Raw genomic sequence first — 26,985 nt, 5'->3', positions numbered from 1 at the left:
CTCTGTCCTCTTCTCCAAGAGCAAACTCCCTGAGTCTTAAGGAGACCGCCAAAGGCTGTCCAATTTAGTCACCTTTGCCTCTCATAGGGGAATCTCAAGGGGTGTGGAGGGTAGTGAAGGTCTCTCGAGATTTCCTCCTGCCTTGGCAGTCTGGTTTGGAGCCAGTTGGGGCCCAGGACACATGTTACCTGGGTCCATCTGACCAGGTCCTACAAATACTCAAATGCAAGTCTGAACTAAAGTGAAAGAACAGGCCTTCCCTGGTGGTGCAAGGGGTTAAGATGCAAACTCTGAAGATATCCGCAGCCACTGCAGGAAGAGTTCGATCCCGGGCCAGCCAGGGAGCTACCCACGTGGTGCAGCAGACCTCTCCTGTCTCGCCCGCTGTTCCCCTCAGCAGTGTATTTCAGTCAATCTTCCTGTTCTGCTCCCCACTCTGTCTCTGGTGAATGCTCTCACTCCCCACACCTCTGGCCTAGACCCCAGTTCTGGTATGCATAAATAAATAAATCTTTTTTTTAAAAAGTGAAAGAACACTGCTGGCCAAGTTCTCACCTGTGTAATGAAAACTAGGGAAATGGAGGAGGGGGCAGAACCCTGTGGTCTCAGCCTGTCTGAGCAGGAGCTGGGAAGGAGTGGAGAAGGCTTGGTGGCTGCAAAGCACAGTGGTCAAGGACAAGTGCTCTGGAGAGTCACAAAGATTGGAATTCTAACCCCTCACTCTACCACTCACATCAGTGACCACATGCAAATTCCCTACCTCTCTGAGCCTCAGTTATCACCTGGAGTAAATGGGTACGATGGTTTCACCTCATTGGTTTATGGTAAGGACTAAATGAGTCATGTCTGTAGAATGCCCGGTCCACTCCCATTAATTGGGAGCTGTTGTTACTGAGGAGTTCATAAACCTCAGTTTCCTTATCTCTAAAACAGGGATCACAGTGGCATCTACCTAAGACAGGGGATAAAATGCTATAATAAAAAGTGTGCTTGACATTAATACTATTAATGTAACAGGGTGGTCCCAGGAAAGGGGGAGGTTCCCTGCCCCACCCAAGGGAGGGTGGAGCTGAGCAGGAAGAGGAGAAGCTGCAGAGGAGACGGAGGAAGGAAGGAAGCAGGATGGAGCCAGAAGGAGACCTGGAGGAGGCGCATGGAGCCTAGAGACACGTGAAGAAACTGCGCTTGTCTTTTGGTCGTGGACTGGGTGACACAGATGTGGGTGAGACCTGTGGCGAGGTGACAATGGCAGCTTTTATCTTGATGTTGATTTTGCTCTTTTCCTTCCGGGCTTGTCCAGTTGTTTGTGACCCTTTTCTGTGGGTCCCCACTGGAAGATGCTTTAGACTTGTAGCAGGCTTTGGGGCCTTGTTCTGGGCCAATCCCATTTGGATGGACTTTTACCCATGAGGGGACGGGTAACTCTGGATGCTTCATTTAGAAACTAGACTAGAAACTAGACTCTTTGCCTTACCTGTATTGTTTCCTAGTTTTATTAAAGTTCCTTCCCATTAAAGTCTCCTATGTTTTGTGTTGATGCGGCGGATGGCAGAACCCATTTAGAATAGGCTGGTTTGCGGGGTTTGGGCTGCCCCTCTCCCTGTCCTATAACATTAACACCTCCCTTATTTTACTTGAGGCCACAACCTCCTCCTCCTGCTTCCTTCCTTACCCCTAGTCCAGTTGGCAGGATATGATTCTTCTCTGGTCTTCTTGGATAGAAGAAATGCAGAAAGAAAAATAATCCCTGGAAAAGAGCACATGTGCAGCAGAGCAGGAGTCCAGGGTTCCCTCCCCCACCCCAGACCTGCCTCAGTTTCCCTCCCACCACACTCAAACCCAATGATTTCCTGCTAGTGACTCTCCCTTTCCGAGCAATGCTCTTGCCCAAGGGCTCATTTTAGAGACTTCTATAATCTCAAGGGGATCAGTATTAATCTTCCCCACCTACAAGATGAGTGGCAGTTCGAAGCCAAGTGCTTCCCAGGCAGGGAAAGAAATGGAAGTTTCCTTTTTTCCCTCCGTGCCTCTCTTCGCACCCTCCCTTTTTGCGGGGGAGCTGAATGTGCTCACTCTGGAGGGACTGAGGGAAGCCGGGCTGGCTCTAATGCAATTTTGCCTAGATGAAGCTGGCAGCTGGGAACCACTTTCCCTCTGCTTGCCCTCTGCGGGGAAACTCCATGACGGAGACAAGGCAGCTGGCAGGGGGAAGCCTCAGATTTGAGGATGCAGCACTGCTGCAGTGCCAGGCGGGGCGCCGAGGACCCTGACACCATGGAGAACTGAGAACCGTGCCTCTGCCTTTCCTTCCTGGGACCTCCTAGAAAGGCAATACCGTGGAACCTGCAAGGAAGGATGTCTTTATCAGTAATAAAATAGCAAATACGAAGGAACACAGGACCCAGCAGAAATTAGGGGGCTGGGCACCCGAAGACTGGAGTGCCAGTCCTGATGCCACCAGTGCATGGTCGTATGATTTTTTTTTTTTGTCATGCCCCTTAAGATCTTTGTCCAAATTTGAGTTTTCCCACTTATGAGTGTTCTAGTACCTTCCCCATAGGACGAGTTGAAAAAATATCTAGAAAAATGGAACATGAGATATGGTTAACAAATATTCATTTATTCCACAAAGGGACTGAGGAGAGAGGAAATCACTGGATTCTGCAGGCTTTACGGTTTATCAGTTTATTCTACAGAATTAAGCACCGGGCATCATGCCATTTGTTTGCTGCCTGCTTTCAGTGAAGATGTGTGTTTATCACTCACCATGAGATCCTGAGAGAGGCTTCCTAAATATTCTGGGCCTGAGATCTGGTTTCCCTGGGCAGCTGAGGATTGACAACTCCTCGGGCAGAAGGAACCTGTTCCTCAGTGATCCAATCAGCATCTCCCTTAAGCCCTTAGCTGCCCTCCATGAACCACTCCGTCTTTTGTGCCACTGCAACACGTCCCCATTCTGGGGGAGGCCAGAATGACACAGCTACATGTCACCCTGTGATCTACAGCAGGGGGAAGGAGCTATGTCCCTGCTGGAATTGAAAAACATCCTTGAGGGCTGCAACTTTTACAGGGAAGGTTACCATGCCAACAACAGCCTCCTTGCCCAACAAGGATGAAAGGAAACAAGACCGTGGGTGACACGCATCTATTGTGTGTGTCCACAAATGCCTGGAACCTCTGAGGGGCTGGAAACAGCAGCTCAGCAGGCTGGGGTTGCAACTGAGAGGCAGGAAAATTCAGGTTAGATTAAAGAGGGACTCCAGGACAGGCAGCACTGATGAAGGCAAGGCAGGGCCAACAGGGGAGGATTGGGAAATGTTTTTCAGAGATTGATACCCATCTCTTGTTGAAATGTGTGGGTGTGGTACTGACAGCAGGCGTGGGAGGGGATGGTGTCCTAGATACCAGGTTCTGGCTGTGATGGGAACTTCAACTTCCTCCAGGTTCTTTTGTCCTTGGTAGACAGTCCCGGAGGTCACCATCCTCTGGGGTAGGTAGAGGAGAGCAGCAGGCAGGGAGGGCAGGTCACTGGGGTGGTGGCTGGACTTAAAAAGAGGGGGCATCAGGGCCCTAACATGCCTCTGGTAAAGGTGACAAATCTTGGCAACCAGGCCTTAGAGAGACCAAAGGAGAGATAATTTTCCTCAAGGGAAGCAGGGCTTTCAGGAAGAATGGCCAAGTTCTTAAGCCCTTCAGATCTTTCTCCCCAAGTGGGAACTACAGAGAACATCAATTACGCAGCTACTCTCTCTCTCTCTCTCTCTCTCTCTCACACACACACACACACACCCATTTGATGATCACAACACCCTACACATCAGGACTTATTACTCCGATGAGGAGACAGAGGTTCAGAGAAGGTATGTACCTTTTCCATTATCAATCAGCTGGTAAGGGAAGATGCTGGGCTCAGAACTCGTTCATTCTAAACCCCAAAACCTAGAAGGAAGAGCTCTAGGCCTTAAGGCTGCTTTCTTTTCTTCTGGAAAGATCTCTTCCCAGGCCCTCAGCTCAGTCACAGCCCTTCATTCAGGCTGCAGGAGCAGAGCCGGCCGGGAGGCGGCTAAACGCACCCGGACAGCAGGTGACGCCGCCATCCCCTCCCCCTCCAAACTGTTGGGGTGCCGGGGCGCCGCTGCGCGCCAGGCCCGCCGCGGGGGGTGCTCAGCAGCGTCCCCTCAGCGCTCCCCACCGCCCTCTGAAGAGGAAACCGAGGCTCAGAGACGGAAGCGCGGCGCCCAAGGTCACAGAGCCCGCGCGCGGCGGGGCTGGGCCTCCACCCCGGCGCGGCCAGGCATGAAGCGGGCAGGAAGCCCGGCCGCCGCCCGCAGTGCCCGGGCCGGGGCCCAGCGAGGCGGCGGCCGAGGAGGGGTCGGCGGGGCCCGCGGGCGGGCGGGGACGGGGCGGCGGAAGCGTCTCCATCCCGGGAGGCCGCCCCGCCCCCGGCCCGCCCCCGCCCGCCCCTCGCCATGTATGGCGCTTCCTCCCGGGCCCTACAAGGCGCTTCCTCCCTGCCCGAGGCCCAAACAAGGCGCTTCCTTCCCGGCGCGGCTGGCAGGCGGCCCGCGGGCGGCGGTGGGCGGGAGCCCGCCCTCTGGGTCCGCCCGCGCCGGGCAGCCAGCGGCCGGGGCACCCGCTGCCAACGAGGGGGCGGCCGGCGGGCTGGGAGGTCGGGCCTGGCCTCCCCCCAACCCCAGCGGCCCGGCCCGGCCGGGGCAGGCGGACCTGGGATTCCTCCGTCTGCAGAAGGTCTGAGGTGCCCACTGCTCCCGCCCCCGATTTCGGGTTGATCCCGCTCTCCTCCCCCACCCCGGGCGCAGCACACCTTGCTGGGGAGCCTTCCTCGCGCCCAGCCGGGGCCTGAGGCCTCACCGCCCCGCCCGTTGCATTCTGCAAGTTGGTTTTCTGTATTTCTAGCTCCCTTTTTGCTGTTTCTGTCCTCCCTGCCTTTGTTTAAGCTGGCCCTTCTGCCTGAAACGCTTTCTCCACCCCCATTCTGGTAGACTCACTGCTCAGCCTTCCCTTGCTTCAGACGTCCGACCATATCCAAATCCTTGCCACCCCCACCTCATAGGCCTGTTATGTTCTTTACACGGTATTATATATTATTTATTTATGAGACTGATTTGCTCCCATGATTGCCTAGTTGTTCTATCTGAGGAGGGGGACGAGGAAAAGGAGCCTGTTTTCAGGCCAACCAGTGACTTTTCACCTTCGACGACGGCGGTCCTTTATTTTATTTATTATTAAAGAGATTTGTTTATTTATGCACGCAAGAGCTGGGGTACAGGCCAGAGGCGTGGGGGGTGAGAGGATTCACCAGAGACAGAGTGGGGAACAGAACAGGCAGACTGACCAAAGACACTGCTGAGGGGAGCAGAGGGCAAGTCAGGAGAGGTCTGCACCATGTGGATTGCTCCCTGGTGGGGGATTGAACTTGCGAACTCGTGCTGCAGAGGCTTTGGATTGCTTCATAGTACGGTGCTTAACCCCATGTGCCACCAGGGAGGCCCTATTTTTTTTTTTTAAAGATTTATTTATTTATGCATACAAGAGCTGGGGTACAGGTCAGAGATGCAAGGGATGAGAGGATTCACCAGAGACAGAGTGGGGAACAGAACAGGCAGACTGACCAAAGACACTGCTGAGGGGAGCAGCGCGCGAGACAGGAGAGGTCTGCCACACCATGTGGGTTTCTCACTGGCCAGCCGGGGATCGAACTCATGCTGCAGAGGCTGTGGATTGCTTCATAATGTGGTGCTTAACCCCCTGCGCCACCAGGGAGGCCCAGGGGCCTTTCCTTTAGATCAAGACCTTAACATCTCCATCTGCTATGTACCCTGTGGTCTGGAGGTTCATGTGCCCCAGAACTCTATGTAAATAGTTTGACTCTAGGGGAAGTTAAAGAGGCTCAGGGAGCCTGAGCTGGCAGGTGTACACCAGAAGTGGAGCTGAAGTCTGCAGCAATGCCCACTGAATGCCCCCGCCACTTAGGGTATCCTCTCTTGCTCAGCTGAGGACAGTGGTTTATCTACAACTGCAGGGAGCAGCAAAGCCCCACAAGTCCTCCCTACAGGTCTTCAGGGACTGACACCTAACCTGGCCACATGGCTACCCTGATCTATCTTTCAGGAGTTCAAAGGTCGGAGAGAGGGACCAGAGCTCAGCAGTGACTAAACCAGCAACAGTTCCCTGCTCTTCCAGACATTCAACAAGGCTTCAGCGTCCCAGCTTTGTGCTTGACCAACTTGCGAGTCCTTAACTCTTCTGCTCAGGTGAGGCAGGGGAAAACGACAATGCTCGGACTGAGCTGGCGGGGAATAAGGGCCTTCTAGCCCTAACTAATCTCTGGGCTCAACCCAGGATAAAATCACTCACGAACATCCTGTCTCTGGGGGCACGCATCATATACAAGTATGTGCTGGCACCAAATAACACTGAGATAAGAAGTTTTGTCAGTCTCCTGGGACCCAGATTGACTTGAGTGCCTGTAATTGGATGCGCAGAGAGGAGATGATGAAGGTTCAGGAGTTAGATTTTGAAAAATACTGGGTCTCCAAGTCCTGGGCTGCATACCCAGGGCCTAGGATGTCTCTTGACTTGTTTTCCCACGTAAGGCTAGAGGCCCACAGCAGCCTCTTCTTCCCACCTATGAAGTAGGATTGTGGGTAACGTAGTCCAGAGGCCTAGGTCTCTGGTGCTGGTTCCCGCCCTTTCCTTTCCTTCTCCCTGCTAGCCACCACCCCCTACTGCTTCAGGCTGAGGGCAGCTCAGGGTGAGAAGGCGGTGCTTGCTTCTTGCAGGGCTGGGAGATCCCCTGCTGGAAACCAGCAAGCTATTTATAGCTGAGCCTAGCAGAAGGGGAAGGCCTGAGAAGAGCTGGGGAGCTCCAGCAAACTCCTTTCCAACTACAGAATTTGCAGGAACTACAGACCTCTACTGGGCAGGCATTGTGTTCTCTTCTGAATGAGGGGACTTTGAGCCTCTGAGAGCCCTATAAAGTAGTAGGGATCCTGGGCTGTTCTCTGCCTTGAGAGACAGATGATTACTCCTGTGGCCCTGGGTTCTGGTCTTTGGGGCTCCATATGGTGGGAATATTTGGAATTTGGGTATTAGTAAGCTGAGATTTTGCCAAAAAAGCCAATGTGACCCCAGTAGGACAGTTACCTTGAATATTTTTTAAAGATTATTTATGCATACAAGAACTGGGGTACAGAGGTACAGGGATGAGAGGATCCACCAGAGACAGAGTGGGGAACAGAACAGACAGACTGAAATACACTGCAGAGGGGAGCAGCGGGCGAGGCAGGAGAGGTCTGCTGCACCATGTGGGTAGCTCCCTGGCCGGCTGGGACTCGAACTCATGCTGCAGAGGCTGTGGATAGCTTCATAGTGCTGTGCTTAACCCCTTGAGCCACCAGGGAGGCCCTACCTTGTATTTCTATGCATTTTTCTTCTTACTGTTTTCCTCTGCTTGCCTCCTCAATTAAATTATATTCTCTTTAAGGACAGCAACCAAAGCTTTTACTAATGGCACCAACTGCAGGCTATCACAAACTATCTTGCCAAAGAGGAAACCAACCCCTCCCTACCAAGACTGGGTGTGACTTTTGTTACCCCAGCCACCCAGTCCTCTGCCCCTGTGCCTTTCGCGTCAATCCATCAAATCTTTGCTTGACCGGGTCCACCGCTAAAATTGGGCCCCCCTTGTTGACACAGTGTCTGCCTTAGTCATGACTGTCTCCACTGCCTGGCCCAATAAACAGTTGTTGAATGAATGACTATCATCAACCTAGGAGAGCTAATCCTCTTTGTGGAGCACTTGGTTCCTGCTTCATTGTCACATTTGATCAGTTTCACAGATTGGAAGACAGCTTTAGTTGTTCAAGTGTCTTTCACCAAGATCTTGATGATGGCGTCTGACTTCCGAGTAGCTCTTAGCCCTGGCACTAGGCTGCCTTCATGTCGGCTCCTCTGGTTCCTGAACAGCTAGGTGGGTTGGATGAGGTGTACGGACATGGTTGAACCGGCTCAAACCTTTGAATCTCAAGGATTTCTCCTAAGAAGCTTAATGAGAAAGACCCACTCTAGGGTCCTCCCTGGTGGCGCAAAGGGTTAAGTCTCAGCACTATGAAGCTATTGGCAGCCACTGCAGTATAAGTTCGATCCCAGGCCAGGGAGCTAACCCAGCAGATCTCTCCTGACTCGTCTGCTGCTCCCGGGACTCAGCAGTGTATTTCAGTACATTTCAGCCTGTTCTGTTCCCCACTCTGTCTCTGGTGAATCTGCTCACCCCCTGCATCTCTGGCCTGAACCCCACTTCTTATATGCATCAATAAATAAAAATAAATCTTTTTTTAAAAAAAGAAAGACCCACTCTAGCCTGCCAGAGAGGAAGCCCCAAGCCAGCAGCTGTGGGGCCTGGAGGTGGCAGGCAGGCCCCGAGCCCCGCGCAGCAGTGTTTGGAGGCTCCTGAGATGTTACCAGGACCTCCTAGCTCTGAACCCAGAATTGTTTATTTTCAGTCCTCATCTTCCTTGAGTAACTCTCAGCAGCATTGGACTTACATGTGCTCATCTTTTCTTGGTGTTCTTTTTTTTCATGGCTTCCACACTTTGATGGGCAGTGCTCTGATTTCACCCTTTTCCCTGCCTGGCTGCTCTCTGAGCCTTTGCTCTTCCCTCCTCAGACACTCAGTGTTTCAGTGCTTCATAACTCACCCCACGAAAAAAAGACAAAAGCAAAAAGATTTACCCCAGGACCTCTTTGAAAAACAAATCTGAATTCATTACCCTTCTGCTTAAAACCCCTCAATGGCTTCACATACTCTGAATAAAATTTCAGTTTCTCAGAAGGCCTTTGAAGCGCACCCCAGTCTGATCCCATGGCCCTCTTCCTAGCTTCACCTTCCATCACATTTCTGCTCCAGTCTGCGAGCTTCATCCACAAGGCTCAGCACCTACCTCCTCAAATGTCCCCTCCCCACCTTCCACACTTTCTCAGTCTGTGGGTTGCTGTGATATTCCTCTTTGCCTGTTGACATCTGTGCTCGGTTCAAACACTGGTGTCTTTGGATAAGCTGTCTCTCGGCTCACTGGCCAGGTCAAATCGACTTGTGACCAGTGTGGCCCTCGGCTGCTCATTGCAGTAGGGATTTCACAGCAGTGGGGTGACCCACTAGCTTGGAAGTCTGTTGGAACTGCAACCGTGTCTCTTATGTCTGGGGGTCTAGCACAGTGCTAGGCTGTTACAGGCACTTATTTTATGTAACACATGAAATAAAAACTTCATTTATTTAACAAAATACCCAATTTATTTATTTTGTTTTATTCAAAACATCCATTTTACGCTTGAAGAAACTGAAAGAGAAGGTAATGAATGTGCCAAGGTCATCCAACTAGTAAATGACAGATGGGATGTAAACCCCTGGCTCCAGTGTCAATGCTGTTAATCCCATGCACTTTGCTACTGACCACTTAGTCAGTGCTTTTTTATTTTTTTTAAAGATTTATTTATTTATGCATACAAAAGCTGGGGTACAGGCCAGAGATGTGGGGGGTGAGAGGATCCACCAGAGACAGAGTGGGGAACAGAACAGGCAGACTGACTGAAATACACTGCTGAGGGGAGCAGCGGGCGAGATGGAAGAGGTCTGCTGAGCCATGTGGGTAGCTCCCTGGCCGGCCGGGTATTGAGCTTGTGTTGTAGAGGCTGCGGATAGCTTCACAGTGCAGTGCTTAACCCCTTGTGCTGCCAGGGAGGCCCTAGTCAGTGCTTATTTAAAGAAAAAGGGAAGAAGAAAGGTACTGAGGAGAGAAAGGGACTCTCCCGCTTTCCTCTCCTGGAAATGTGGAATTAGAGATTAAGAATGAAAGATGACATTTCACCAAAATAGATGAATAATGGTTTATAAGCACACAGAAGATGCGGAACTACATTAGTCATTAGGAAAGTGCAAATCAAAACCAGAATGACATCAGCAACGAACAATTCAAAAAGGAAATTAAGAAAACTTTCTGTTTATAGTAGCATCCAAAAGAATGAAATACATAGGAATAAATTTAACCAAGGGAGGACTTCAAGGATTTGTACACTGAAAATGATAAAACATTGCTGAGAGAAATTAAAGAAGCCTTAGATAGATGGAAAGATATCTCACGTGTATAGATTGGAAAACGATATAGTTAAGATGGTGTTATTGTCCCAAAGCAATATAGATTTAATGCAGTCTCTATCAAAATTCCAGTAGCCTTTTTGTAGAATTCGAGAAGCCAATCCTCAAACTCAAATGGAATTGCAAGACCTGCCTGTCCTTCATGTGGTCACATATCCAGAAGCTCTCTGGACCACCCGATTTTGAGTTTTATGGAAACCTTATTTCATAGGCTCTGGTGTTTAAATCACTGATTGGTGATCTGTCCAACCCCCAGCCCTCTCCCCTCCCCAGGGAGCAGGGGGTAGGGGAGAATGAAACCTCCAACTCTGTAATCAAGTCTTTCTGGCAACCAGCCCCGACCCTGAAGGCACTGGGTGACCCAGTCTCTAGTCATCTCAAGACCTAGCACTCTGGACATTCCAAAGGCTTATGAACTGTGTGCCAGGAGCCAGGGACAAGATTAAATATGTCTTACTTTATCACATGCAACAATATGGACGTTTCAGAAAAATTCATATAAGTGAAAGAAATGACGTAAAAGCAACATAGTGTAATATTCTAGTAACATGAAATTTCTAGGAAAGGGAAATAGGGAGGCAAAAAGCAGATCAGTGGCTATCTAGGATGGGAAGGAGGAGCAGGGATTGACTGCAAAGGGGTCCAAAAGGACTTTTGGGGCCTCCCTGGTGGCGCAGCGGTTGAGCGCTGGGTTGCGAAGGTGCCCCCAGCCTCTGCGGCGCCGGTTCGATCCCCAGCAGACCTCTCCTGCCGCCCACTGCTCCCCTCAGCAGTGTACTTCAGCACTTCTGCCTGCTCTGCTCCCCGCTCTGGCTCTGGTGAATTCTCTCACCCTCCCGCGCTTCTGACTGTACCCATTGCTTGTATAAATAAATAAATAAATCTTTTTAAAAAAAGGACTTTTGAGTTGATGGACACTGGATTGTGATGTTTGCACAAGAATATCAACCTTCCTTTTTTATTTTTTCAAAAAAAAAAAAAAGCCAACCCAAGATATATATACAGTGGCATTATAACATATATTCTTATATCATACCCCAATAAAACCTAACAACAAAAATGAGAGCAGGGTGAAACAAAATCGGTGTCCTGCAATCTGAGCGACTTCCTGGCCTCTCAATCAAGTCAGCAACTCATTTGCCTCTCCAAACTCACCTCTCACCTCTCCAGGCTAACCCTGCTCACCAGATAGGCCAGGCACCCCCAGGTAAAGCAGGTGCCTTCAAGAGTGTGGCTGCCCCTGTTGGCTCTAACCCACCTCACTTGTGCCATTCTTTGCTGTCTCTACTGCTGCGTTAATGTAAAGAATAGAGGTAGCAGTGGGGGGGTGTGTCTGGAGGTAAGTGGTTCTCTGAGTATCCTTGCTTAGCTTCTGCACGGAGGCCACTAGCCCACAGCACAGGAATGGGGTTTTATCTGGAGCTGCTGTAAATCCTCTTTTGTTTCTGTCCTATCACAAACAGAATCCCCTCTCTGGGTTCCCCAGTGGGAACTGTTGTCAAATAGGTTGGTCCATTGCACCAGCCCTGGGGACCTAGTCTGGGAAGTACTTGGGCCTCACAGCCATTTAGCTTGGCGCATGTGTCCCACACCAGCCCAGAGCCCTCTGCTTCTCGAGCCCAATTCCTGCCTCCCCTCCCTGGCTTAGCAGGGTATTTCTGTACCTTTGCCTTTTCCCCAGAAAATCCTTGTCATTCCTATTTGGAGAACTTGAAGAGTTGTAAATCCTCCCCCCTCCCTTTTTTTTTTTTTTTTTTGACGTTTCTGCCCTCCTTTCCAGGTTTCTACTTTTCCCTGAGAATGAATTTGCCCTCCAGGTTTCCGTTGGGAAGGAATGGAGAGCCCAACAGGAGCAGCGTCCAGGCAGATTAGTTCAGCAGAGTGGGAGGACAGTAGAGAAACTTAGTTGGGGCTAATTTGGAAGCCCTGGGGCTAGAGAAGCAAGTTAATCTACACACTCAAGCCAACCCTGACTCACATGGAAGTGACTTCAGAGCAGCTTTCATAACCCCACCTGGAAGTTGGCCACCTTCCCCCCTCTCAGCTCCATCTTTGGCTTCAGGCCACTTACCTACTCTCTCTGATCCTCCCTTTTCTCATCTCTAACAAGGAGAAAAGGGCTTAGATGAAGAATAACAAGATCACTGGCGTGTTAAGAGGACTGAAATTGGAGTTGTAACATCAGGTGCTCATGTTGGCTTTGCTAGTTTGCTGCACGAACATGACAGGTCATTATTTTGCTCTCTGGGCTTCAGCTCTCTTATCTCTCTAATGAAGGCCTAGGAATGGTAAGGGCCAGGGCCCCTTCAAACACTGAAGTGATGATTCCTTAAGAAGTAAAAGTATGGGACAGCAGGGGAGTTATACAAGGGTGTGGCTGTAGACAAGATAGAGACACGTCTTTGAGAACAGACTATAAGTTCCCAGGTGCATCTCTGCCTTCTTTCCAACACCCCCAGGGTAGCTCATGAAGCGCGAAGTCAAGGACCCTCCAAGAAGTCCTTGTTCTTGACCTCATCTCACCCAGCACCAGGCTAACTGCAAAGCTGATTTAATCTGAGGACTGTGATAGCAGCTGCTCTCCTGACCCTGCCCTGCTCCCAGCCCCAGTGGCTGCTGCAGCGCGGTTTCTTCTCATTGCAAACTCCACAGAACTACCTCTGCTAAATGCCAACCTGGGCCAAACACAAATTCTTAGTAAAAGCCAAATTTGAAGCATGAGGCCAAGTTTGTGTTTTAAGTACCTTGTGAATCAGTCAGAATTGAAACACTCTTATCACAATGTTCTTTAATGGCTGGTCATGATGAGCCTAAACTGCTAAACTGATGCTCTTATATTTTTCTTCTACATTTCTGAACTTTCGAAAATTCCCTGGATGTTTTACTTACTTTAAACCCCTTGGCACTTCAATGTATATTTCCTAAGAAACAGGGTATTCTTTTACATAAGCACAGTACAATTGCCAAATTCAGGAGATTGAACATCCATTCTTTCATCTATAGTCCACATTCCACTTTTGTTAACTGTTCTACTAATGACATTAAGAGCAGAGGCAGATCCTCCGGGTCTGTGAGGAATTCCATGATGTGTGTACCTTCTTCTCTGACGATGCTGGGTCAGCTAGAATACAGAGTCCATGGGAGATTCTTTTATCCATTCTCAACTGTGGCTGTGTATAAGCTGGGCTGACAGTCAAAACGTGTTGGGGAGGACAGAACGACTAGACAGGTGCCTTCCAGATGTGAGCCAAGCCGCTGGTTGTCTCTGAAAGCACAAGGGTGGGTGAGGTGCCCACCTATTTTCTCAGTAGTACCAGCAACTGTTTACTTCCTTCCTGAAGAATGACCTGCATTTGCACTGCCTTTGGAACCACACTAGTTTGGGGGTCAAATTTTTGCCTCTTAGTAGCTTCTGAACTTGGACAGTCAGATATAAAAATCTTCCCACTTCATTTTTGAGGATTAAATTAGATGATGCATGTGACAGACACTGTGTGGGGTACATGGCAACTGCTCCAAAAATGTGATTGTAGTTACTTTACAGTTGGGTAGCTCAGAGCCCACACTGAGATTTCTGGTCTCTCCCCTGTTCATTCATTCCTATTTCCTGTGGTAGTTTGCCCTCTCCATTTCTCTGATTTTTAAGGGCAAACAAACTGTCCAGGTACCTCTTAATATTTGTCACTAATATCCCTACCAGCAGTAAATTTTTTCCGCAGCCACGATCCTTACCTCTAGCACCACCTCGTGGTTGCCTGCACAATCTCACCCTGGCCACTTCCAGAGGTGGGACTGGTATCAGAGTGCCTCACATCTGAACCCTGAGTGCCAGGTTCTGCACTAGACATCTCATATGCCTTGGTGCATTTAATCCTCACAATTCTTGAGGATTTGGCATCATTACAGGTGGTAAAACTGCTGTTTACGTTAAGACTTCATGTCTTCTGCTACCATGATGCCATCCTGAAAGCTTTACAGCTGGAGTCTCTTTTGATTTATGGTCTTACATTGATAGGGAAACTGAGGGACAGAAAGGGTATTTTGGCTGACATCACAAGCCCAGCATGACAGCCAGAACCAGAAGAGCTCTTTGTCCTGGGCGCTTCACTGAGTTCAAGGATGAGTCTGCCACAGGCAATTTCAGATACTCCTGAGACCAGTTCACCCAGGCAGGATTTCAAACTATCAGAGAAGCCTGGAGATAAGTTGTTTGCACATGTAGCTCTAGTTCCTGTTGTTGAGCCACATCGTCGGCAACTTTGGCACCCAGTGCTCCCATACTCCTTGGCTGGTCTGTTCCTATGTCCCTGGAGGCACAGTCCCATCAGGGTGGAACTTGGCAAATGGGAGTCCCAGTAGGCTCTCAAGTTGGCAACAAGGGAGAAGCTGGCATGAGGCTTAAACTTCGCCTTGGCACTTGGCCCTGAATCCACTGTGCCTGTCTGGGAGCGCCATGGCATGAGAACCGGAGGCAGAGAACAAAAGATGGCAAATGCTACAGGTCCAGGCAGGCAGCATGCACAACAGCCCACACATCCGGCACCACTGTGTTCCCTTCCAACTTTTGACTTCAAACAGCACCTAGGGATGCATTAGGAGGAAAAATTATACCTCTGCCATGCAGAGGCATGTCTGTCCCTTGCCAGAGGATGATTGGGTTTCGTCAAGGCTATCAGCTAGATCAGACAATAAGCAAAAGTATGCTGAAAAAGCAAAGTGACAGAGAAAGTGCCAGTTTTATTAAAAACATTTTCTCAAATGTGAAGTAAACCATGCATAGCCTTGGTTCCTCAACTAGGCTTCCTAGGTTGCCAAGCAGCTCTAATAGGCACCTCAACCTTTGAGGAAAGGAAATAAATCCTTTCCTGATCTCACCCTGGCCTAAAGCCCTGCTCTGGTGGACCAGCATAGGACTTGCTCTTGGATGATGGAATTCCTCATCTACCCAGCACAAGGGGTACAGATCAAGGAGAAAGAGGGCTGTTTCTGCTCATCCATTTGGCCCTTTCTATTCAAATACAACCAAATGTAGAATGTCAACTCTGAATTTACGCCTTGGATAAAACTTGGTTTCACCACCAAAGAGCCACTACTTAACCTACACTTTGGGTCTGTTTCATCATTTATAAGATGGGGCACATGTACTTCCACAGGATCTTGTTACATCGGAATATATTCCAATGTCTTAAAAAAAAAAGAAAAAAGAAAAAAAAAGACAAGTTTCAGGTAGCCCCAGCAACTGGAAATGTCTTCCTCTGGAGCTTAACTTGGGGGTTAGGACCTCAGCCATCCTTTGCATACACCCTTCATAGGCAAATGTAGTGAAGACAACTAAAATCCGAGGCTGAAAGTTATTAACTATGACTAGGCTGACACATGCTTGGAGAGTTCACTCACACTGTCTCCACAGTGCAGAGCTTTCTAGGAATAGGCCTAAAAAATCTCAAGCACACAACGTGTATTCTTAAATATGGTTTAATACTCTTCTCCATTTCTGTACATCACAACACCAAGATTTTGCTGCTTAGGATCTCTCTGTAGAGGCTATAGAGAATGCAAAGGCTATGGTTTTCACCCCCTCTTATTTATGTGTTTGTATGTGTAAGTGTAATACATATCAGTATATATTGATACACACATCAATATATAATGCAATATATATCACCGAAGAGAACACATTGATTAAAGAAATACAAAAATTTGGCATCATTTCCAAACTTAAATAGTAAAAATAAAAACTACAAAAGGAGCTGCATACCCTAAACGTATCATGTGAAACAAGCATTCAAAAATGTAAATTTACATCCAATTTCTCTGGTCTTGTCATATCACATTAGACCCATTTACAATGGCAAAACCCTAAGGTACTGCTGTGAAGAGAGCGTTTGCTCGCTCTTGGGTGTTCTGCAAACAAACAGCAGAGCCCAAAGCAAAAGCCTGTTCCGGTGAAGCCTCCCATGTCGGTGAACACCAAAGAATCGACTTCTCACTGGGGGTTGAGACATCAGGTTATACATCGACAGACAATCATTTGGACCTCAGAGTACAGTGTGAGAATCAGAAGATTTACATTTAAGACATACCCTTCATTCAAGTGAAACAGGATTATTGGAACGATAGGCAGGTCTGCAACCTGGGAACAAGGAGCTGGTTCAGACCAATAAAGCTACAAGTGACTGAGTCAAGTCAGTGAAGAACAGCAGTCAGGCACTAAAGTGTTAAAAGTACCCAATTTGAAAACCAAATGCACCCCACTAACCGATCAGTGTGGGGGTGATACCAATTGACTTTTAAAACCTTTGGTCCTTCAAAGTCCATTTGGTATACTTTTTTCCATTGCTACCACTGGGAACATCCTATACACTTTGTTCACTACCACCACCTCGGGCACACCACGACCTTGCATGTTAGCTGGGGCCAAGTTCCACTTACAGCCCAGCTGTGAAACATAAGCTTCAGGTTTTCAGGCCCACTTTTGGATCCAACATGGTTACTTGGTGCCAGAAGCTGTGTCCCATCCCTTCCCACCCCTGCCCTTCCCACCCCCCTCCCATAATTTCTCATGAGAGGTGCTCGTTTAAGTCCCATATTTGAAACAGATCCTCCAACCCCACCAGGAGGTCAGGGGGTTATAATTACATGCACAGTCATACATGTCTTGTCTGTCGTTCCTGTGAAAACCTTGCAGTTCATTTTTTAAAAATCAAAACATTCACATAATCTCATGCCATCCAACACAAGGAAAACACGACCACCTCCCTTTTACCAAGGATAGACCCAGGCAAAATAAAATATTCTTTAAATTTCTTTGCTTCCACTTAAATTGCATGTTTTATTTCTCCCAATCCCAGCAATAGCACAGAAGCCCCGTCATATCCATCCCAAACTGGTTTCTAGTAGGCTAGGAGAACCCTTGTCAAAGCAATTGATGCTAAGAGTTCCCAAAACCCTGGGCACAAGAGCGCCTGCAGAACAGATGGAAGGAAACAGTGCACTGACCTAAATGCTTCTCATGTCAGTTTGACTTTGCAAAGCAGTTTGCATCCTTGAAACTGACAGTCTGGAGAGGGAGGGGTAGTGAGAGGGAGTGAAGTTGAAATTGCCTCCTATTAGCTCACCCTTTCAACATTAAACAGAGACCGAGAGAGAAATGGTTCCAATATTTCACCACATATATTTCTTCTTATGCAGTCTAAGCTGAGAATGCCATGTAAATGGGTCACTGCGAAATGCAGCAATTTAATTTTTCTCCAATCAAAATAAGAAACAAACCAGTGAGATCTCATTTCTATTAACTTTTGAAGGTTTACAGCAGTTAAAGTATTTTTGCTTCTATGTATGAAGGTTAAAAAAATCATTTTTTTTTTTTTCATAAAATACAAGAGCAACCAATTCCACCATCGAGTAAAAGTAAAAACTGGGATTCTTGTTTAAATTAGTCCAAAGTGGCATTTAGGAACTTAGTTGTAGGCTGCTGCGCTGACACCATGACAAACCAAAGTGTAGGGTTGGGTCTGGTTTTGTTTCGGTTTTCTTTTCAATATCCAATGCTCATGGATTAAGTTCTGGAAACGTTCCAATTGTAAGGCAGGGATCTGTTTGGATTCCACCACGGGTATGCTCCTTGGGTTGGATGCTGGAGGGCGAGGCACGTTTTGCCGGACCCATGTCGACTACCTAGTAGTCATCAAGGTCAAAAAATTCATCATCTCCTCCTTGGTATTCCATTCCCTGGAAATCTACTCGGTACCGCAAGATACCTGTGGAAACAAACCAAAGAATAGATGTCACCGTGTTCATGGGATGGGGCAGGTTCACAGTAATAGCGAGGCTCAATTCCCTTGCAGATGCACAGAAAGCAAAGACAGGTGATGATAACATGGTTCAAACTAAGGAACCTGCAGCTATGTGCTGTCCCAACCTCCTGCCTCAGTGATGATAAACATACATCAAATCTGAAGAAATTTTATTTTGGGATAGCTGGGAAAGGTGCTGGCCTGAAACCCTGGCTTTAAATTTACTTTTCTGATTTTCTACTCACCTCCAATTCCACCAAATCCTTTCACAAATTGAGATCCTTCTTGGGACTTATCTGTGACAATTTCCAACGTAGCTCCAAATTTTTTGTAGTTGTTAGCAAACCATTCCAGTAAGGGCATGCTCTCAATTAGTTCATGTTCTTGTCCTGTCTACAGTGATCGTAAGATGCAGAAACGATGGGTTTAGACTATACCAAAACTTAAAATCCCCGACTCCCCTGACAGCCATCATTCTTATTCTCCCTCTCCTCTCATCAGGGTGCATATTAAAACACTCTAAGTGAATTCTGGTCTCTGGTCACTCAATTCTAATGGCATAAAAATTTGAAGTCCTTCCTAAATTCAGAATCCTAGCCTAAGAATGAAATGTCAATATACACTTAGCAGTTTTTCAACTTATGCTCACTGTGTTGTCTTTTGAAGTCAGGCTGTTTATAAAATGTCTCTAGGTAGCACTCGTTCAACAGCCCAGAAGAGACATGCCAGAACTGCTTTGGGGAACAGCCTTGTAAAAAAAACTCCTTCAACACAGAATTTGAAGATACTAACATTTAATGAGATCTCTACTGGGCAGGTGACGCTGTAAGCTGGAGTGATGCATTATGACCAAACCACAGAAGTCATTTCAATAGCAGAGCTGATAAGATTAAGTGAAGAGAGAGCGTGTTTCCTAGGGCGGGAGCGGGACTGTCCAATAAAACCTACCTCCCTGATATTTCAAGGATGAAATGTTTTTTTTCCGGCTGTTTAACTACTTTAAAAGTAAGGCATTGCAATAACCATGACTTTGTGTTCTTCCTTGGGATCAGACCAGTATTTGGCAGACAGGAGCTCACCATTTTCCAATGCCTCCTCCCTCCACCCCACTCCCAAGTACAAAAGCAAAGAGAGGTGATGATAAAATGATTCCTAGACCTATATACACTTTGCTACCAGAGCCTTAAACATCTGGATTTGTTTCATTGCATGTATCACAAAAATCAAGAAAACAATCTCATACCTCTTTGTCTGTGAAATGAGATTTATCCTTCTCTTGTTCTGGAGTAAGATAGAGAATTTTCTCCTCTGTAGTATTGGGGAAAAAATGTGTTAATCTGGTTCTCACAAAAGAATAGGTGTAAGTCCCACGAGATGAGGTAGGGTTAGAGAAAAGGGATCATAAACTTATTCTATCAACCTTATTTTCATAAGCCTGTCAATCAGCATGCATAGAGATATATTGTTTTTGTCACAGGGAAACAATGAAGACATCCAAGACACAGTCCTTGTCCCCAGAAAACAATCTCAACCAGGCATCAAGCATTTCAAACAGAAAAATCTATGCAAGGATGTGTCACACACTAGAGAGGAGAATAAGGTACACAGATCATCTGCTTTCTGACTACTCCTGAGAACAACCATCTTGCCCAAATCTCCAACCCAGACTTCCAGAAAACACAGGTCAGTAAAAACCAGCAATCTTATTTTCTAATTCTCATACCTTCTGTGCCTTGGCAATGAAGAACATATCTCATTATATCCAGATTTTCATAGACTATTAGAATCTCTACAGCTCCCATTTCTAAAGCCTTTAGTGTATCTTCAACTCCAAAACAGTACTTGCCCGTGTCCTGGCTGATTTCATCAAAGTATCGCCCTGTGATTAGGGACAGATCACAGTAAGGACAGGGATCAGTTTCCTTTGTAGATATACAGAACCCCTCTCCCCAACTCGATATCAGAAAGAGACAAAACAAACAAAGCTAAAATTTGATTGAATGCCAAAGTCAGTGAAAAAAATCCCAGCATTAGTTGAAGCTCCAGAAATCAACTCTCAAGAAGTACAGTTGGGCCAAATACTTAGCCCTGTGGAAATGTGTACATGCTCAATTAAGTCACAAACAAGACTCAACAATGGGCAAATTAATCTTTAAATCAGGCTTTCTATTCATCACTGTCAAGGGATAATTAACATGGGAAATAAGACTTAAGTGTGGTTCTATAGTCAAAGGGAAAAAAATAGTGGAAATACATACTTAAGTGTCTTTTTTCATATATACAGTTGTGTACATGCATACATATACATGAGAACAATTCACAGACTAGTTAATTGTTTTTGATACCTATTAATTTCTTCTCTTGAATGAATTTCACGTTAGAGAGGACTTCAGTAGATAATTCAATAGCTTGGTTAAATCCATTTTCACCACCATAGGATATATCAACTAATTTTAAAACTTTTGATTGCAACCTCTACACAAAGAAAGAGAGAAAGCATCATCAGTAACTCAAAACACCTTTATCAAGACCCACTAACTCTGAAGGGCTTGCATAACACAGCAACATGATCACTGAAGTCTAAAAGGGGAGGAACCCAATTTACTCATGAGCTGGTCTCAGTGGCCAACAATTGCTAGAGTAAACTTCCCCAGCCAGTCATTTCATACTCTAAGAGGTCAACTCATGAAGTACAAAAGTTTCCTGTAAATGAAAGGAAGAGGGGCCTCCCTGGTGGCGCAAGGATTAAAGTATCAGCACGAGCAAGCTATCGCCAGCCACTGAGGTATGAGTTCGCTCCCTAGCCAGAGAGCTAATCCACATAGTGCAGCAGACCTCTCCTTTCTCACCTGCTGCTCCCCTCAGCAGTGTATTTCAGTCAATCCACCTGTTTTGCTCCCTGTTCTGTCTCTGGTGAAACCTCTCACCGCCCTCCCCACCCTCCCATGGCCTACCCTCCCCATTCTATGCATAAAAAATAAAATAAACCTACAAAAAAAAAAAAAAAAAAAAAAAAAAAAAGAAAAAAAAAAGTAAACGTACTGTTTAAAAAAATTAAAAAATAAATGAAAGGGGAAACTGTTGGTTGCTTACATATAAGTAACGTGGCAGAAGACAAAATGAAACTTCTACTTTACCCCCCCCAGAAGAACACCCTAATGTGCTATAGCTTAATCTATTTAATAAACCAAAAGGTCTTTCAGATTAAATGCTTGAGGGCTAATCAGCTCTATAATAAATCTCAGAGTTTCACTCCTTTATTTATTTCCAGAAATAAATGCAAGAAAGTCAGGAAAACCAGCTCCCATTTTCTCCAAAATCAAACAAGTTTTAAAGTCAATTATGGCAAACCATTAAACCAGTAGTCTTCTAAGGTTTTTAACAGAGAAGCCAAGTCACTGCAAAAGGAGAAAAGATGTGCCTACACCAGATGTGCTGAAAGGACTCACTTTTTCTATCCAGAGACATCATAGAGCACTTCCTTCTCACTTACCTGGTCAAACATGTCAGATTGACTTAGTTCAGTTTTAAAATCAGCTGATCCAGCTAAAACGAGACCAGCCACATTCACTTTGTCCCCAGAAATAAACAGCTGCACAGCCGTCTCAGCTACTTTCCGAACATAGTTATGTCGCTTTTCCATTCTTAAACGCGCAAAACGCAAGGCTGACTGACCTCCTCTACCTTTGACACAAAAAAAGTGGTGAGAGAAATAAGGCAATTAATAAAGAAATACAAGATGCTTTGTTAATTAAGAAGTAACTAAATAATTATGTTATCATCCAAGAAAAGACAAAGGGAAAAATGATTATTTTGGGGCCTCCCTGGTGGTGTAGGGGTTAAGTCTCACGGCATTATCATCACTATGGCCTGAGTTCACTCCCCAGCCAGAGAGCTAACCCATATGGAGCAGCAGACCTCTCGGTCTCACCCGCTGCTCCCCTCAGCAGTGTATTTCAGTGGATCCACCTGTTCTGCTCCCCACTCTGTCTCTGGTGGGTCCTCTCACCCCCTGTACCTCTGGCCTACCCCCCCAGTTCTTCGATGAATAAATCTTAAAAAAAAAAAAAAAAAAAAAGACTATACTGTTATTTTGCATAAATTGTTACTCATTTTCAGAGTGACTATAAATTCTCATGGCTAAAAGAGCCATAAACACCAATGAGTCATGATGTTTCTCCCATGACCTGGATTTAACTCCCCCCTTACTATACTATTTGTTTCCTTAATGCTAGACCCAAAGCAAAGGGGCTTGTATTCTCTATTACCATGTTTCTTTGGGAGATCCACGGTGAATTTGTGCAGAACTTCTCTTGTGTTTCCTTGGAGTGTGCCAAAAAGTGCACCACTACCATCTATTACAATGAAGCCAAATTTGCTATCATCAGAAAGTAGTGCTGTAAGAGCCTGAAAAACACAAGAACCACACAATAAAACCCAAAGCTTGGCCAGGGTCATGACAAAAACGGAAAGAATTTTCTTTATTCCCACTCAGAATAATACAAATACCAAAACAAACTAACACCCAAAACTATGTTATAGAATGATTTATAGACTTCAGCTATAAATGTTACCTGTGTGAAACAAATCTGAAACTAGTGGAAAGGGAAAAAAACAAAACCCCAACTATATCTGTGAATTCTTTCAACATGCCTCGCCTGGGTACATGAAAACAGAACTAATACATTTACAAGGCTCAACTTCTTCCTAGTTACTGATTTGGTTTAGACTGATAGTAGTGTATGGAATATAACACTCAAATTATAAGTCTAACGTTTGTTCTGAAAGTTGAATTTCTGTTATCAATAATAACCCCAGTATTAATGGGCAGAGCTCACGATGGTAAATGAGTATATCCTGACAACTCTAGTTTCTAAGTACAAAACCCAGATACAGTCTATAAAAAAATCTTCCAGCTTTGGGCCTCCCTGGTGGTGCAGGGGTTAAAGTCTCAGTGCTGTCAGGATACTGCAAGCCACCACAGCATGAGTTTGATTCCCGAGGTCGATTCCGGCCAGGGAAATGACTCACATGGCATAGCAGACCTCTCCTGTCTCACCTGCTGCTCTCCTCGGCAGTGTATTTCAGTAGATACGCCTGTTCTGCTCCCCTCTCTATGTCTCTGGTGGGTCCTCTCACCCCCTACATCTCTGGCCTACACCCCAGCTCTTGTACGCATAAATAAATGTTAAAAAAATAAATACTTAACTCTATTTTAAAAAGTATCATAGCTAATGATTGAGTTTTTAATGGGGGTTGGGAGGGGAGAAGCGTATCCTCCCGTGTTAGTTAGCATTATATCCCCAAATTTCAACCAAGAGCAAATACTGAAATAGCCTTAGGACTCAAACTGATAGAGGCAAGTTTTCTTGATGGAATTTAAATACTATCAGTTTGGCAGATGACTAACTGCTAGGTGACAGTCTCTTAAGAAATAAGAAATTATTACAGTCATTTCTGAAAATAGCTCCTTCAAGAATTGACTAGAAAGCACATTAATCATTAAGAATCAATCTTTAACCAACCTGTGCTTAATAACTGGCATTAAGACATGTGTATTGCACTTGTTAAAATTCTTGCCTTATGTAACGATCTGTTGGGTAGCTTAACTTGGGTTGTTTTTTTTTTTTTTGAAGATTTATTTACGCATATAGGAGCTGGGGTGTAGGCCCAGAAGTGTGTGTGTTGTGTGTGTGGGGGTGGGGTGAGACCATTCACTAGAGACAGAGTGGGGAGCAGAGAAAAGAGAGGTCTGCTGAGCCATGAGGGGTAGCTCCCTGGCCAGGGATCAAACTCATGTTGCAGCAGCTGCCAATAGCTTCATAGCGGAGACTTCACCTCTGCGCCATCAGGGAGGCACCTAATTTAGGTTTTTAACAAGGGTGATAATTAGGGAATAATAATCTTATCCTTAATGAAAATGTGTAAATATCCTAATTATTCTGGAATTAAAATTGTGTTGTGCAGTATGCTACCTTCATTCTAGTTACTGACTTATCAGTTAAAGCCAAAATAAACAATGTTAGCAAAATCAAATGGTACCTAGGAAGAGAAGTTAAATTTTAGAAAAGCCAATGAAACTAACTTAATATATAAGCTGAAGCTAAATAACATGAGTACTAGGGACTGTTGAAATCAACAAGGTTCAAAATCTGCTTTCATCAAACCAGACACAGGTAAATGGAATAAGGTGGTCAAAAGCCTCCCTAGTGAAGCTTCTGCCAGAAAGAGGTTGTGAAAGCCAAAACAACAGTCTCACCATCTATGCAACCTACCACCATCCAACTAGAATTGGACTTTCTGTCAAGTTAGTAAAACCATCCATTGTAAACTGTGCTGACAAATGTCAGTTCTAATTCCAGTATAGAAGTTTTTCCCCTAGGTTGATGAAAGGCAGAAGACTGAACTAGAAGCCAGCTGTGAATTCCTGATTGTTCTACTGTTGACTGATTTAGGTCACTCTAATGAGGTTTTCTTTCCACCCTTAAAGTTCATCTTATGGCAGCTTTGTCAGTCAAAAGTTTCATAGGGGAAAAAAAGCTCTTCTAGTCCTGCTACTAAAGAGACTACAATTGTGAGCAATAAACTAATGGTGCAAGGAATATAGGCAAATACGGGTATACAGGGAGAGGAGAGGTCAGGTAATCATTGTTTCTTGTTCTCTAAACTCAGCTTAGCACTTGCCTCAAAAATGCTGAATAATTATGTCATTCAGAGTCACAATGTAAATTCTTTTATATTTTATATTCTTTTATTCTTTTATATTTTCAAATATAAACAGAGCCAGAGATTTGTGAAGTGATACAATAATTTAGAAAACAATCTGCAATTCCTCAAAAGACTAAACATCGTTGAATTTCCGCTTCCAGGTACATACCCAAGAAACTTGAAAATATAGTCACACAGAAACCAGTATACATATACTCAAAATAGCACTATTCATAACAGCCAAATGGCAGAAATGACACAAGCTGATGACTGGCCAAAATGTGGTACAACCATAAAGAGATAAAATATTGCAAGTATGTGTCAGTAAAAAGGGAAGGAGTACAGATACATACCACATTAAGGACAAACCTTGAAAATACTAGGCTAAAGGAAAGAAGGCAGTCACAAATAGTCACCCACTATGATTCCATTCATATGACAAATTCTAAGCAAATCTATAGACACAAAAGAGATGGTAGCAGCCTAGAACTGAAACATCTAGGGGGGAGAATTGGGAGAGATTGCTAATTTGAATGTGGTTTCTTTTTTGGGTTATTCTTACCTCTGTATGGAATTTGTTGTCACACAAATACAATGATGTATTAATTGGTTTGAAAGGTTCAAAGTCAATGTTGACTTTCTTTTCCTTTCCTTCTTCTGTTACAATTGTACCACAGTAAACAACCAGGCCATTTGGAGGTACTGCAAAGAATACAAACAAATTTCTCTACTTAAACCCGCATCTAATTATTTTCTTTCTTTTTTTTTTTTTTTTGGGTCATCTTTATTTTATTATTAATTTTTTATGTTTCATGATGTCCTTTTATTTTTCACTTTTTTCTCCTTTGGGAAAAGGAAATAACTTCTTTGAGCAGTATTTCCATGAATCTATACACATGAAAAATGTCTTTTTAATATTGTTATTAATTTGTCATTGTCCTTTTTTAAATTTTTATATTCCCCATACAATTGCAACCCCCTTATTTTGACCCCATTCTCTCCTTTCCTCACCCCACCCCTTAATTATTTTCGATAATAGAAAATGTTTCCAAGTCTATTGTCCCTGCCCCTTTAAATCATGATTTAAATAAAGAAATATTTGTAAATCACTCAAGCATAATTCTTTCCCTGATTTTGAAACGCCATTTTGAGATGTTTTCAAAAGGAGGATTTATTCATTTAAGTACAGTAAATACTACTTAACTTAAAAACAACAACAACAAAACCTTAAAAAGACGGGCAGGGGAACTCCAAGGCAAAAGGGAGGTTGCCAAAGGCTGGCTGAAGGAAACACCAATGAGGGGCAAAAGCATCACGGAAGAATCAAAGTTGAAAATATAACCATGACAAAGTAGAGGAGGCATATGATTGAGTTCCAAATTACCTTTGTTATAAAGTTTGAGTCTTTGTTGTACAGATGTAATGGCTCCCAGGACTGAAAGGCGGTTTACTCGTGACTTAATGTTAGATGCAGTTCCAAATTCATCTGCTAACATTTTTGCCACTCGGGAAATCTGGTCTTTGGGCGGAATGATCAATGATATCATGCTTGTGCCATTGCTGTGGAATAAAGAACATTGCAGGTTCAAATACCAAATAAATAAATAGTTTTAATTCATGCTTTATCATAAGTAAAGGGAGCTAGATGGAGATGTTCCCAAAATAACAGAACTATATCACCCTTAAGGTAGCTGGGATGGTGAGAGTTAAGACTGTACCAGTGTAATCAAGTATATCCAGAGCTAGAGCAGTGTTCAGAACACACAGTGTGCTCACTCATTTGAATGAGTATTAGCTATGGAATATTAATTATATAAAGGCAGGCAATTCAAGACATACTTTTGAAACACTTCATTTCTCAGGGATTAAGAAAGAAGCTTTGATAAAGGGGTGACAATAGGCTAGAATCTGACAGTGAGCCCATGGCAGAGGCTTGGAATCTGACTGTTCTGCAGTGGCAGATGCCATCACAGGATGATGCAACAAGCTTTCCAAAATCTAGGGAAAATACTACTTATTATTACCCTGTTTCCCATTTTTCTTTAAATTACAGGCTCACCTTTAAAATCTATAATCACTAACTTAGCACCCTAAATAGCTTAATAATGGGAAAGGAGAATCTTGGAATATATGCTAGGAATCTTTTGTAAACTCAACTCTACACTGATGCCAGCAACATCACTTGTTAGTCACACATTCTCAAGACACTTATTAGCACCACTAGTTAATAACTATCTTAACTCAACATTCCTATTTTTACAAGAAACAAATAAAACAACATTATCAATTTGTCACTAATCACTAAGA

General features: G+C 45.1%; 1 protein-coding gene and 1 long non-coding RNA gene across 6 annotated transcripts in view; one reads left to right on the top strand and one right to left on the bottom strand.

Moving 5' to 3' along the window:
- Nucleotides 1–4,706: 4,706 nt before the first annotated feature.
- The window catches only part of LOC119243425 (uncharacterized), a 24,166-nt gene continuing 1,887 nt past the window's right edge, over nt 4,707–26,985 (top strand). The window contains exons 1-3 of one of the 3 annotated variants that reach the window (XR_005124706.2): nt 4,707–4,749; nt 6,133–6,275; nt 19,448–19,653. This is a non-coding gene — a long non-coding RNA (uncharacterized LOC119243425). Of the gene's footprint in view, nt 4,750–6,132; nt 6,276–12,633; nt 12,893–19,447; nt 19,845–26,985 lie in introns of those variants that run through there. The other 2 variants (XR_005124705.1, XR_008551435.1) reach the window with 2 other exon arrangements.
- Nucleotides 16,987–26,985, bottom strand: part of ETF1 (eukaryotic translation termination factor 1) — a 27,523-nt gene continuing 17,524 nt past the window's right edge. For all 3 annotated transcript variants that reach the window (XM_037509205.2, XM_037509206.2, XM_054694347.1), the window contains exons 3-11: nt 26,063–26,238; nt 25,241–25,380; nt 22,239–22,377; nt 21,464–21,654; nt 20,316–20,445; nt 19,694–19,849; nt 19,214–19,278; nt 18,216–18,363; nt 16,987–17,934 (exon numbers count right to left, since the gene is read on the bottom strand). In XM_037509205.2, coding sequence (XP_037365102.1) covers nt 17,852–17,934; nt 18,216–18,363; nt 19,214–19,278; nt 19,694–19,849; nt 20,316–20,445; nt 21,464–21,654; nt 22,239–22,377; nt 25,241–25,380; nt 26,063–26,238 — 1,228 coding nt within the window. In that variant the 3' untranslated portion in view covers nt 16,987–17,851. The remainder of the gene's footprint in view (nt 17,935–18,215; nt 18,364–19,213; nt 19,279–19,693; nt 19,850–20,315; nt 20,446–21,463; nt 21,655–22,238; nt 22,378–25,240; nt 25,381–26,062; nt 26,239–26,985) is intronic.

The sequence above is a fragment of the Talpa occidentalis genome, unplaced genomic scaffold (genome assembly GCF_014898055.3).
Source record: "Talpa occidentalis isolate TD23 unplaced genomic scaffold, MPIMG_talOcc4v2.1 talOcc4.13, whole genome shotgun sequence".
Taxonomy (NCBI): domain Eukaryota; kingdom Metazoa; phylum Chordata; class Mammalia; order Eulipotyphla; family Talpidae; genus Talpa; species Talpa occidentalis.
Note: the sequence above shows the minus strand (reverse complement) of the source record. Positions and strands in the feature narration are given on the sequence as shown.